Raw genomic sequence first — 13,801 nt, 5'->3', positions numbered from 1 at the left:
CCCTGGAAAGGTGAGCACCCATCCCCCCCACTCCCCACCCCCACCCCCAGCATCTGTGTATGCCTAAGCAGGTGCTTTAATCCACTGAGTTATTTGGCCAGCCCTGAAGGCTTTTTTTTTTTGGCTGACTCATGGTGCCTTAAGGGCGGGTCTGGTGTGGCCTGGGAGCTGGAGATGGAACCAGGGTTCCGATGCCTGACTGAGTTTGCCCAAGCAGGCCCTTTAAACAACTGGGCTAACCCACAAACCCCCTCAGGCAGTGAATTCTGCACAAAGCCACAGAATGGAAACACCAGGGAGGACTCTGAATCCTGCCCTGCATGGGAATTTTGGGGGACTTTTGACCAAAGGAGAGCAGCTGACAATAAGTCAACACTTTGCATATGTGGGAACTCCTACATTCATTGGTGCATCTGAAAGAACCTGGAAAAGAGAGGCAGGGTGGAACAGCTGGGCTGGAGGGCTGCTGACCTAAGCCCAGGCGTGTCCATTGAGGATATTTTCTGTGCCATCTGCTTATCAGTTTGTGCTCATCCTCTGGCTTCATTCAATTACAGTCCCCCAAGGAAAAGCACCGATCCATTAACAGGTTACCTAATGTGAGAAGCAGATATTAGAGGATTAATGGTGACCCAGTTAGAGACCAGGTTCTTGCCTGGAATGATCTTCCTGAAGAAGAGACAGTGCAATAAGGGACAAATGAGGGGCTGGGAAATAACTTTCAAGTCTGTTGACCAAGACCACTGCACACAGTATTGTTTCTCTCACTTTCTTCTTTCCTGTAAGGCCCATTCAAAAGGGTTAGAATCATGTCATCTGACGCCGGTGGCTCACAATAATGCCACAGCTTTTCCTGGACCCTGAAAATGACAGGATCTTAAGCTGCTGAGTCCCATTTTCATCATGTGCCTGATTTCTGCTGCCTGACTTTATGTCCTTCCAAAGATAGGGACCTCCTGACTCCATGGATGGCTGCTTCCATGTACCAGGGACTCTTGAGTACTACACTTATTTCTTCTTTGATGTATGGAGCTAAAGTCCCTCTCCTTTGAGGGCCACAAGGGACAAGGCAGCCTCCATTCCCAGGGTCCATCCTGAGAAGACACTAATGATGCCCCTCTTATCGCTGTCCCTAGTCTGCGTGCGTCTGGGACAAATGTGTTCCTGTTGATCTGTCCCTTGAGATGAACCTCCAGATCCTTACACTTCTGGTGTTGGCAGTTTGTAATCTTATATCAGTCCAGTGGCATCTCGTGTAATGAGTGGTAGTGGTGCCCCTATTTTTGCTACTTGGTAGTGGTAGTGGTGCCCCTATTTTTGCTGCTGGGGATTGAACTATGCCACTGAGCTATCTCCTAGGCCTGGTGCCCCTATTTTACTAACAGGTAATATATCTAAGGACCAGGCAGGAGGTATTGGCACAGGGACCAAACTCACATGGCAAGTGAGAAGCAAAGCCAGGCCCCAGCTTTGGCTTCCTAAGCTGGTGACATTATCTCTGCGCTGTCTCCAAATGGGGGATCACTTCCCTAAAGTCTTAAGCACATTTCAATAACACAATCATCCTTAAGTGCTAAAATCCAGTAAGTGTGATGGGAAAACTGGAATGTCCGGGTCAGAGAATCAGCCAGGCTTTCCAAGAGGAGGCGGCAGTTGAACAGAGCCAGGCCAAGGTAGGCAGAGGAAACTCTCTCGCACAGTCACAGAGGAGGGCAGGAGCTGGCAGGCAGCGACAGCCTGAGCGAGTCCGCACCGTGCTGAGAGCATGGCCCTTCAGCACTGGCTGAGGCCCGGGCAGCGACAGGTCCCTCGGGCCTCCACACCTGAGCCGCCTCTGTGCCCAGCCCCGCAGGCGGGCAGCGTGGCCCACTCAGCTCCTTTCTGCCCAGCGGTTGTACAAAGGCAGCACTCAGCCCCTGGCACACTCTCAACACATCTTCTTGGAGCCTCCAGGTCCCTAAGTGGGGGCCTCCCACTAGCACCCTTTGTAACCTCATCACAAAGGGCCTGAGTGGCTAGGGTGGCTGGGAACACCACACACCCTGAGGCGTCACAGCTTCACAGCCCTGAAGAGGACCACTGTTCCCACAGGCCCAGGACTCTATTTTCTCTTTTTTTAATTATTTATTTATTTTTGGTTGGTTGTTTGTTTCTTCCTCAGGGCAAATTCCACTGCCAACTCTATTTTTAGTAACTTGCAAGCAGTACAGCCATTCACCCAGGGGCCACTTGGGGCACTGAGGGGACCCCAGAGTTGGCCCCAGTCAGAATACTGTTCTTTCTCCTTGGCCGGACCTAATTCCCTTTCTGTCCCATCAGTCCCCAGCCTTCAGGGGAGGCCAAGCTTTGGTCAGGGTGAGGACTGTGTAGTGGGGAAGGACTCTGGAAGTGACTCCGGCCTTGCTCGGCCCTGCTGCTTCTGTAACACCTCCCCGCACCCGGGGCCCCAGCTTCCTTTCCCTGGTGAGGAAGCAGAACCTGAGCCCTCCTTCCTCATGGTGCTGGGAGGTTCTGCCAGGCCCCAGACCGCACAGGGTGGAGCAAGCCAGTGTGACCTCCAGCGAACCGTCTGCTCGGTTTCCCCGTCCCTATTAAAGTGAAGTGAATCCATCCCTACCTGCCACAGAGAACTGTCACAGGAACCCCTGGGCTAACGTGCAAAGTGCTTTGGTCACTGGGCACAATGGCTCATGCCTGTAATCCCAGGAGGGGATGTATGAGGCTGAGGCAAGAGGATCACCCTAAGTTTGAGGCCAGCCCGGGCTGCATAGTGAGACCCTATCTCAAAAAACAAAAACAAAACAAAGTCCCCAAGGCTTTGCTTCTCTCTAATTAGATGTTTTAGGGACTTACAGTGATGTTCAGGAATGTTCCTTGTCTGTCAGAGAAAACAAAGTCCTGTCAGATCAGTTAAGAGTTTGAGATTGAAGGTTAAACAAGAAGCATGTATTGGCGGAGCTGGGGAGGCAGCGGCAAGAGACCGTGGTGTGACTTAATCCATAGGCCACTCCGCGACTCACAGCTAATGTGTCTTGAACACTGTGTTACACACACACAAAAAAAAGTCTGCTGGAAAGATAGCTACATCCTCCTGCTGGGAACCTGTGCATGATCATCTCGCAGGGTTATGTTCATTCACTAGGGCCAGACTAGGTGGTGCGGACAGCACGGTATTGGCAGGGCTGATGTCTCCCCAGTATCTCTTATTTGATTTGTAGATGGCCATCTTCTCCTGTGCTGCCAGCTGGTCTCCACGTCCACATTTCTTCTTCTAAAGACACCAGTCCTATTAGATTAAGGCCCACCTGTAACAACCCCCTTTTAACTTAATGAGCTCTGTAAAGGCCCTGTTGCCACATTTGGAGGGACGGGGTGAGGTTTAGAACTTCGACACAGAAATGGGGGCACACTCAGCTCACGACAAGGGCAAGAGACCATAGTGTGACTAAAGGAACAATCTTGAGACTGAAAGATAACCTGGGACTCTCTAGGTGAACCCCGTATGAGCACGAAGGCCCCTGTAAGGGGCAAACGAGAGCCAGCAGCAGATTAGAAGATGCTGTGCTCCTGGCTTTGAAGCTGGAGGAAGGGACCCCAAGCCAAGGGAAGCAGGCAGCCACTAGGAGCTGGAAACGCAGGAAAACAGATCCTCCCCTCAAGCTCCAGAGGGAACACAGTCCTCCTGGCCCCTTGGTTTTAGGACTTCTGGCCTCCAGAACTGTAAAATAATAAATATGTAGTGCTTTAAACCGTTAAGTGCTTGGCATTTTGTTAGAGCCACAATAGGTCACTAATACTAGTACTTCCTTGGCCTCATTTCATCCCCACGATCCCTCCCAAAGGGGCAGTACTCTTACCACCCTTGCTTTGCAGGTGAGGAAACTAAGACTGAGACATTAATGACTCTCCCCCAGGGCCATGTGTCTGAGGTGTGAAGTGACAGAAACAGGCTCTAAACCCCAACTGGCTGGCTCTGTGACCCGCACCCCTAACCTGCATACACTAAAGAATCAGGAACTACTGATACATCAGGCAGCCTGGCTGGCCACCAAGGCCTTGGAAGGCCTCTCAAGTCACCCCATCCATCCTCCATCAGCTCACCAGCCCACACCGGCGACACATCTTAGTTAGCAGTACCCAGACACCTGTGCCACAGACAGTCACCAATTACATACACAGGGGAGGCCCTGCTGCCGAGGATGCAGCCCTCCATGCGGGTGATTCCTGGAAGGCCACCACTGTTAGCTTGGCCTTTCACCATCTGTCTCCGATGATTCACAACAAGCATCCACAGAGCCTGCCCATTAGCTCAGTTGTTTAAGTGCCTGCTCAAGCAAAGCAGTCAGGCTCAGGATTCTGTGGTTGGATCTGATCCCTGGATCCTCAAGCTTTACTAGATCTGCCCTTAAGGCATCCTGAGCCAGCAGACAAAAAACAACAACAACATCAAATCAAGCATCCACCTTTAGAACCACAGTGGATTTGAATCACGCACATTTAAGGAGCTGTAGGCCAGGGCCAGGCACCCAGCGCTCAGATCCACACCCAGTGTCAGGCCTCTCTGTTCCTACATGGCATGGAGAGCTCCCTGTGTGGAGAGGCCTCATGATCACTGGCTTCCCAAATCCCACTCCCCCTGAAACATCTGTTTCCCATTCTTCGTAAGGAACCCTTGTCCCCAAAGCAGTAGAGTGAGCTGTGCTCCGTGTCCCAAACCAATTGTACTCAGCAAGCCTACAGGCCTCTGCTTGTTTGATTTGTAGAGAGGAATAACTGGTGTGGTTTTGTATTTGTTCAGCCCGAGAGACCTCTGTCCTCTCCTCCTTTTGTCCACCTCCTCTCCCATTTTGCCTCCATCGCATCATTTTTCCAAAACAAAATAACAAAGCTCTCATATAATCAAGTTATTATTTTCGAGCAATGACATTGATTCATTGTAATTGTACAGCTTAATGAACCCTGTCTAGCATCTATAGTCACGTGACCACCACTGCAGTCAAGATGACAAATATTTTTGCCCCAAATGAAGCTACTTTGTGTCCTTGCTCAGCCACCTTACCCCAGCCTCGCAGCACCAGGCAACTGCGGATCTACTTTGGGTCACTATCATTGTGCCTTTTCTAGAAATGCTTGCTTCAGAATGGAATCAGAATATGTAATCTTTTGTGTTTGACTTCTTTGATTTAACATAATCTTGTGGAGGCTCACCCATGCAATTGTGTATATTTAATTCCTTTTAATTGTCAAGTGCTGTGTTCTCTAGTACAGATCTACTGCAGTTTGTTTATCCACTCACCACTGACTACAGTGGGTTGCTTACAGTCTGGGGCTGTTAGGAATAGAGTTGTGGGAGCATTTCTATCTGCATCTCTTTGTGGACATATGTTTTCATTTCTCTTGGGTCAATTTCTGAGAGTGAAATGTGTGGGTTATATGGCAACCTTATAAGTATGGTTTGTAAGTTATTTTAGAAGCATGGCTTAACTTCACAAGATACACCCATAGGGTTTCCAAAGCATCTGTAGCATTTTGCATTTCCACCAGCAATATGGGAGAATTCCCAGTGCGACTGTTTTCATTGTAGCTGTTCTAGTGAGTAGATAGTGGGGTTTCCCTGTGGGTATAGCTAATATTTCTCTGGTGGCTGGTGATAGTAAGCATTATTATGTAGGCTGATTAGCCACCCCTTTGTCTCCTTTCATAAAGTATCTGCTCAGGGAACTGTGGGAGACCTGGCCTGACTGAAATAGCAGTGCTGCTCAGGATGACAGCAGGGGACTCTGGCCTTGTTTTGAAGAAAGGTCACAAAAGGGCCAAGCCTGAAAGGGTGGAAAAGCATCATCAGGCAGAGGGAGCAGCATGTGCCCAGTCATGTGCCCACTTCCACTTCTGCCCTGGTGGATCTTGGTGCTTTGCAGGGAGCCCTAGGTGGCCATATGGATCCCCAGAGGACCCAGTGACATGGTTGTTATTTCCAGGTTCATCCTGAGGTGGCCAAGGCTGGAGTCGAGTGTCCTTTTGCAGGTGTTGGTTGCTCCTTCAAGGTAAGTGTGGGCAAAAGGGTCTGTCTACTGCAGTCCCAGACCTCTGGGTCACCCCCATCCAACAGCTTCCCATAACATGAAGCTTCCCTCTTGGTGACCTTTGTACCAGTGACTTCCAGAGCCATTGATCCCACCATTAGTCATGATAGTATTCAGGGAAATTTTTGTTTTTGTTTTGTGGTACTAGAAAATTGAACCCAGGACATTCACTGCACTAGCTCCTACAATTTAATTTCGACTTTTTGAGATAGGGTCTCATAAGTTGCTAAGTTGCCCAGGCTGGGCTCAAACTTGTGATCTACCTGCCTCAGCCTCCCAGAGTGCTGGCAAAGCAGTTAGTTGAGTTTGTGACTTAAGCCTTGGTGTTTAGTTATTAAAGCAACCCCTGTGCCTCTCTCCATGGTCCTGAATCATCACTGAGCTCAAGGCCAGGGCAGGGTTATTGCTCTAGAGGCTGGGATTCCTGTGGCTCAGTGTGGGTATGTCTGATGCCAGGTCATCTGGTCCCTTCCACTGTGCAGAGAGCCACTTGTCTTTGCTAGTAAAAAGGGTCTGATGTCCCTTGGCAACCTTTAGTGCCAGGGCTCTCCACTGTCCTCCCTCCACCTCTCTTCTCACTAGTGGTTCTGCTGTCTTGGCAGGGCAACCCACCATCCATACAGGAGCATGAGGCCACATTCCAGGCCACCCACCTGAGTCTGCTGCTGGGGTTCATGAAACAGTGGAAAGCCCAGCTGAGCTCGGGCACAGGTTCTGGACCCACAGCCTTGGAACGGAATCTATCAGACCTGCAGCTGCAGGCAGCTGTGGAGGTGGCAGGGGACCTGGAGGTGGATTGCTACCGAGCTCCCTGCTCTGAGAGCCAAGATGAGCTGGCCCTGCAGCAGTTCATGAAGGAGAAGCTACTGGCTGAGCTGGAGGAGAAGCTGCGTGTGTTTGAGAACATTGTTGCTGTCCTCAACAAGGAGGTGGAGGCCTCCCACCTGGCCTTGGCCACCTCCATCCACCAGAGCCAGCTGGACCGCGAGCGCATCCTGAGCCTGGAGCAGAGGGTGAGTGGGAGAGGCAAGTTTTCCCTGGAGACCAATTCAGGGAGCCCACTTGACCCTGTCTAGCCCCCAAAGCAGTAGTCCAGCCTTCCTCCTAATCAGTCAGCCTGCTCAGGGCAGCCACTCCCCACCAAAATTACCTCCCTGGGCCCTAAGACTCTCTATGACGAACCTTGGGTCAAGAAGCTCCCATCCAGGTCAACCCCTTGCCTTGACCAGTGCTTTAGTCCCTTTGCTCGAGCTTCTCCTGGGATAGGACACTCCCTGCTAAGACAGCTCTTTCCATTGCTGGACATCTTTCACTATTAGAAAGATCTTCTTTCAACTAAGCCAAAATTTCCATGGCAACCCTTTAGAGATGGACAAGCAGTGATTCCATCCTGCCCCAGTCCTTTAGACCAAATGTTCAGTATCTTCTTCAGGGCATGCTCTTGCTTACTGGCCTCGTCTCTGTAAAGGATTCCCTATTTTTGGAGGCTAAGTCCAGATAATCCACTTACCCAATAGGTCTTGGTTCAACAGAACTGTCCTTTATGCCATTTTCCAAATGTAGCCATTCACCATGCACACGATGCTTTCTGCAGCAACACTGCATCATACTGAGTTAGGTTTATGTTTTAGTTCCAGCTCCATCACTAATTTGCTGGGTAGAGCTGAGCAAGTCACTTTCTCTCTCGGGACCTCAGCTCCCCCAGCAGTAAGATTAGGGCTTACATTTTCCTGAAGGAGACTCATTTCCATTCCTGACTCCCCTTAACCTGTGCACACCCAAGACTAAAGTTGTAGTCTTTCAAATCTCACCAGGAAAACCTAGGAGGACCAGATACAGTTCAGATGGCCAGGTAAAGCCTTTAGTTATATAGCTCACCCAGTAAAAGGTAGGCCCCATGAGGGCAGCAGTGTGTCATGTTCCCACCCACACATTTCGTGGCTCTGCTTTTACAGGCCAGATACCAGGCAAAGCACGGAAGCAAATGAAGTGAGTACAGGTCAGTCTCATGGTAGGGGAGAGCAAATGGTAGGAAAGATGTACAACCACAGGAAAGCTCTAGGGGAACATGGACCAGTGGAGCTAAGGCCGTGGTTGAAGTCTTCTTCTCGCAGGAGGGACTCTATGAGCTAGATTCTTATTGAGTGAACAGCAGTTGGCTAGTAGAGAAGGAGCTCCAGGCAGGGCGTAGCACACACAGTCGCAGACCCATGCGCCTTTTGGGCAAATCTATCTCCGGGCCTTGCGACCCCACCTCATCCCTGAGCTGGGTTCTGGTGTCCCTGTTTGAGTGGGTTTCCTTGCAGGTGATGGAGTTGCAGCAGACCCTGGCCCAGAAAGACCAGGCATTAGGGAAGCTGGAGCAGAGCCTGCGCCTCATGGAGGAGGCCTCCTTCGATGGCACCTTTGTGTGGAAGATCACCAATGTCACCAGGCGATGCCATGAGTCTGCTTGTGGCAGGACCATCAGCCTTTTCTCCCCAGGTAACACCTCACGAGGGCACAGAGACCAGATGGGGGAAGGCAGGTCACTCTGGGTCCAGAAAACAAGCACAGGGAACAGCTGGCACTGGGACAACATGTTAAGTCCAAGTTAGGCCAGTGTCCATCCCAACCACCTATTGAAACCTGGATTTGTGTTGGGACCATGGGGACGGAGGGCAAACTGTGCTAACCCAGGGCTCTAACCCACACAGCAGTGAGCTCCTTGGCCCCAGGGAAGCCCTTTCTGCTCCCTGAATGGCAGCACACATCACAAATAGAAAGGTATGGTACATTGCTATCTGCTTCAGGAGGCTACCAGAGCCAAAGGGGGTGTAGGTGAGTGAGATGTAGGTGGTGGCTTTCACAGGGGAATATGTGGGATCCATGTCCTCACGAGCTATCAGTCTGCAGTTAGGTGAGTACAGGACTGAGTCAGAGTTCCATGTACTTGTGTACAATTGTGAGCAGCCTGTGAATGTGTATTGTAAGCTGGGGAAGTACTTGGGAAATGTTTTTCTAAACTGATATGTATTAATGCAACAGTGCTTATGTTTGTGTATAAAACACTGTCTCTCCTTCACACATGCACACAGCTGGGGCTTCACTTAAATAAACTGAACTCCAAGCAGGCCAGGTCCTTACCCAGAAGCCAGCTGCAGATACAGGCTCAGCCTTCAGTACTTGCCCCCACCTGTCTAAGTAAATAGGTCCAGGGGGAGGAGGGCAGGAAGGTGGAGTTCTGCCAGCCCTGCTGGGCTTCAGCCCTTCTGAGCTCGTCTGACTCTGATGAACCCAAGACCACCTGAGCTGGCATCATGAAGAAGTGGCAGAGTTTGCCCAAGTCCAGAGCAGCGAAGCTTCCCCAAGTCGGCCTCTTGTGGAGATGGCCCTCTTCAGGGGTGGCCACACCTCCCGCCCACAGACTGTTCCTCCTGGAACCTCTGCACAGAAGGAAGAGCAAGCAGTCCCCCCAGCTTCCTGTTCCACCAACACGTAATGGGCAGAGATGAGTCAGCCTGGCAACACCTTCTTCCACTCCTTCCCTGCCCAACCCTCATACCCTATCCCCACCCAGGGAACTGTCTCCAGCATGTGACCATTGTCAGAACTCAAAAGGGCAACCTTCTCAGCTGCCCAAGGAGAGAGCCCCATTGGTTCATGTGCTTAGTCATCAGCAGTGATTTATTTGTCCCTGGGGGCCTTTGCCAGCCACATTCCCTTCCCAGGATCAGCAATAAAATTAGGCTGAGGGAATGGAGTGGTCTCATAGTGTGGCCCCTTGGTATCTCCTGTGGACTTGCTAGGAATGCAGATTCTCCATCCTCCCCCACCCCCCACTGAACCAGAAACCCTGAGAATGGGGCCCATCTGTGAGCCCAAAGGACAGTTGACAACCACTGGGCTAGGTAATCTCCAAAAGCTCCCTGCCTATTCTGTACTGTATGGAGAAGGAAGGTGGGGTCCAGCCCCTGCTGTACTAGATGTGAGCCACAGGCCACAGGTGTGCCTGCCAGCGCACCCCAGTCTCCTCCTCCGTGTGATCAGGGCTGTCCCACTCTATCCCGGCTGTGCTGACTCTGCCCCCACTTTGCAGCTTTCTACACTGCCAAGTACGGCTACAAGTTGTGCCTACGCCTGTACCTAAATGGGGATGGCTCCGGCAAGAGGACCCACCTGTCGCTTTTCATCGTGATCATGAAAGGGGAGTATGATGCTCTGCTGCCGTGGCCCTTCCGGAACAAGGTGCGGGCTGGGACGGGGTGAGGAGGTGAGGTGTAGCGAGGGCAGCGTGGGAACCTGGGTTATAGTCCTGGTTCATGAATTGGCTGTGTAACTCAGGCAAGTCCCCGCTCTCCTTGCTGTAGCAACTTCCCCTTTATACAACAAGAATCTGAGTTCAGATCTAGCAGCCTAGAGAGCAGGCACTGAAACCTCTGGAATAAAGCATGTGAAGGGCTTGCAGAAGTGGAATCCACAGGTAGAGTGGATAAGGAGGGCTTCCTGGAAGAGATGGTATGAGGCCAGCCTGATCCTGCAGGACCTCAGGAAGGGAAGGAGACAAATGCCTCATACTCCATTCACTCCTAGCCCCTGTCCATTCTAAATACCCCAAGTCCAGGACATGGACCACACCATGTGCCAGCAGAGATCTGGAACAAAAGGAGCTCCAATTCCTACTGCTGGGATGGAGAATGGGACAGTCCCTTAGGAAACAGTTTAGTGATTCCTTATAAAGCTAAATATACTCTTACATCTGATCTAGCAGTTTCATGCCTCCTATTTACCCTAAACTTGAAAATTCATGTCCACACCAAAGGTTAAAAAAAACAACAACCTTGGGCTGGTGAGATGGCTCAGTGGTCTGGAGCACCTACTTAGAACAAGCTTAGCAAAGCAGAAGGGACCGCAGTTCAATCCCCCAGCACCACATGCCAGCCAGCCCCGCCCCCTGGTGGGCTGAGCTGGCCACACACACACACACACACACACACAAATAAATAAATATTAAAAAAAAAAAACAACAACCTTTGTGCATGAGTGTTTATAGTGACTTTATTCATAACTGCCAAAATCTGAATCAGTCAAGATGCTACCACTTCTGATAGGTGGATGGATAAACTGTTCTTCTTCTACATAATTGCCTATTATTAGGTAATCAAAGGAATCAAACTATGAAGCCACAGAAAGATGTGGAGGATCCCAAACTGAGTTTGATGAAGCGAACAAAGCCAGTCTTAAAAGCCAGTCATGGCTTTTATGAGTCCTACTATATGATATTCTGATGAAAAAGGCAAACCTACAAAGACGGTAGAAAGAGCTGTGGTTTCCAGGGAGTGGAAGAGAAAGAAGAAGGAGTACAGGGATCGCCAAAAATAGGGCAGTGAAACTCTTCAGTATGATACTGCAGTAGTGAATGTGTGTCCTTATACGGTTATCAAAACTCAGAGTGAACACCACCAAGAATAAGCCTTAATATAAACCATGAACTTAAATGACAAAGATGTATCAGTGCAAGTTGATCAGCTGTAACAGAGACCCCCCACACACACACACACACAGGATGCTGATGGTGGGAAAGGTGGTGCATGTAGGGGATGGGCCATGTAGAAACCCTTATTTCCTACTCATTTTTTCTGTTATCTAAAACTACTCTAAAAAAATAAAGGCTACTAAAATTTTTAAGGGAGAGCTGGGAAGGGGAGGCTTTCCCTGCAGGTAACAACAGCATCGGGGAAGGGTGTCAAGCCTGCAAGCTTCAGCTGTGGTGGGAAATAGGTGGGTGGGCAAGCCAGGAGGGTCTGAGTAGGCCTCAGTGGGCAGCTGCTCCCATATGTGCTGGGGACATTTTGCTTTCTGGTCTGGGGATGGAATGCAAGACCTTGTGTACGGCAGGCATGTGCTCTACCATGAGATACAGCCATCTAGGGATGCTGTAACAATACCTGGGGCTGGGGCTCACCCCTGTGAATGGTGAGGCCAAGGCATCCAGGCTTTTGCGCCTCCTCTGGGGATTCTCAATGCAGCCAAGTTTAAGAACGACTTCAGTAGCAAAGAGGGAGCAACCTCAGTTCCTGGTGGGTAATTTAGGACATGTGCCAGGGAAGGGGCTTGTGTTATGGTCAGATGACCAGTTTGTTAGGGGTACGTGCATGTGCTGTATGTGCTCTGTGTGTGCCAGTGTGGTTAACAGTGCATCAAGTGACAGGAGAAGGCCTGTCTGTTCTCACCCAAGGCCTGGCCCTGGGAGATTCTAGTTGTAGAACCCATGTAGGTAACTGAGTCCCCTCTTTGTACTTTAGCTCCCAACAGCTAGTCAAGCTTGACTGTGACATCCGAACTCCCACCCATCCTACAGGGAAAGCCAGCTGGTCCTAATCAGAGGCCACCTCTGAAACCCGATCAGAGTAGCAGGTGCCTCTGATTACAGGGGTCATGCACACCATAGGTATGGTCCCTAAATAGTTTCTTTGGTTCCTGGTCAATCTGAGCTTAGGGTACACACAGCTGATGGGTACACAGCCCTCTGAGCCTGCATGTTGAGGCTCTAAGTCTGCGTGTTGCTGCCTGGGACTTGATCTCCGATCTGCCTCTGCCCTGCAGGTCACCTTCATGCTGCTGGACCAGAACAACCGTGAACATGCCATCGATGCCTTCCGGCCCGATCTGAGCTCAGCATCCTTCCAGCGGCCCCAGAGTGAAACCAACGTGGCTAGCGGCTGTCCACTGTTCTTCCCTCTCAGCAAGCTGCAGTCACCCAAGCATGCCTATGTGAAGGATGACACCATGTTCCTCAAGTGCATCGTGGAGACCAGCACTTAGGGCAGCAGGGCCTCCTGAGGGAGCCCCAACCCAGACCGGGGACTCAGCAGGCTGACTGATACCCTTCCCTTGTGCCCACCATCAGAAAGCAGGACAGGCAGCTTGGCTGTGGCTTCTGGCAGCATGGCAGGACCTTGGGCTGGGCCAAAAGGGCAAAGGGGTTCGTAGGGGGCAGGGAGAATTGCTGTCCTCAGCACAGGACACACAACACAGGGCACCAGTGAGCCTCTCAGCCCCGAAGGTTGGGCGGAAAGGCTGAACCAGGCAGGGGTGGGGTGCAGGCCTATAATCCCAGCACTCTGGAAGGTTGAGGCAGGAGGACTGCAATTTCTGCATAGCATGGGCTAGTTACTCAGTGAGATCCTGTCTCAAAACTAAAACAATAAACAAAAGAGGGGACTGGGGATGTACCTTAAAGGCTTCAGGTTCAACCCCCAAGTACTGCAAAAAACAATGGGGAGAGACTGGTTTGGGCCTGAGATATAGTGAGCTAGAGCTTTGGGCCTGAGCAGAGAGGTTCTAGGATAGAAGGGTCTGCAGGGCCTTAGTGGGGACCCACCAAGAACGTGCCCTAGCCCTGCTGCAGCTCGGTGCACAGCAAGGATGGAGAAAGATGGCGCGGCTTTTCTATATTTAAAAGCTGTCCTTTTAAATATAGAAAACCAGGGGCTGGGGAGTTGACTCAGTAGAATAAGCAGCTTCCCTGGCAAGTGCAAGGGCCTGAGTTCCATCCTGGTTTAAAAAAAAAAAAAAAAAAAAAAAAAAAATATATATATATATATATATATATATATATCTCCAAAGAATTTTTGAAGTCCTCTTGCTGGGCTCAGAACCAGCTCTGGAGTGGAGGCAGGAGGTGCCAGCATGAATTCAGCTGGTTTAGGCCTGTCACTCTCACTGGAGATGATCAA

General features: G+C 50.7%; 1 protein-coding gene across 1 annotated transcript in view; it reads left to right on the top strand.

Annotated features, from left to right (window-relative positions):
• Positions 1-13,214, top strand: part of Traf1 (TNF receptor associated factor 1) — a 17,164-nt gene extending 3,950 nt beyond the window's left edge. The window contains exons 3-7 of the mRNA XM_004641475.2: positions 5,979-6,044; positions 6,686-7,096; positions 8,390-8,567; positions 10,162-10,310; positions 12,669-13,214. Of these exons, the coding sequence (XP_004641532.1) occupies positions 5,979-6,044; positions 6,686-7,096; positions 8,390-8,567; positions 10,162-10,310; positions 12,669-12,887 (1,023 nt within the window). The 3' untranslated portion in view covers positions 12,888-13,214. The remainder of the gene's footprint in view (positions 1-5,978; positions 6,045-6,685; positions 7,097-8,389; positions 8,568-10,161; positions 10,311-12,668) is intronic.
• The last annotated feature ends 587 nt before the right edge of the window (positions 13,215-13,801 follow it).

This window comes from Octodon degus, unplaced genomic scaffold (genome assembly GCF_000260255.1).
Source record: "Octodon degus isolate 3935 unplaced genomic scaffold, OctDeg1.0 scaffold00137, whole genome shotgun sequence".
Lineage (NCBI taxonomy): Eukaryota > Metazoa > Chordata > Mammalia > Rodentia > Octodontidae > Octodon > Octodon degus.
This window is presented reverse-complemented; position numbering and strand designations above follow the sequence as displayed.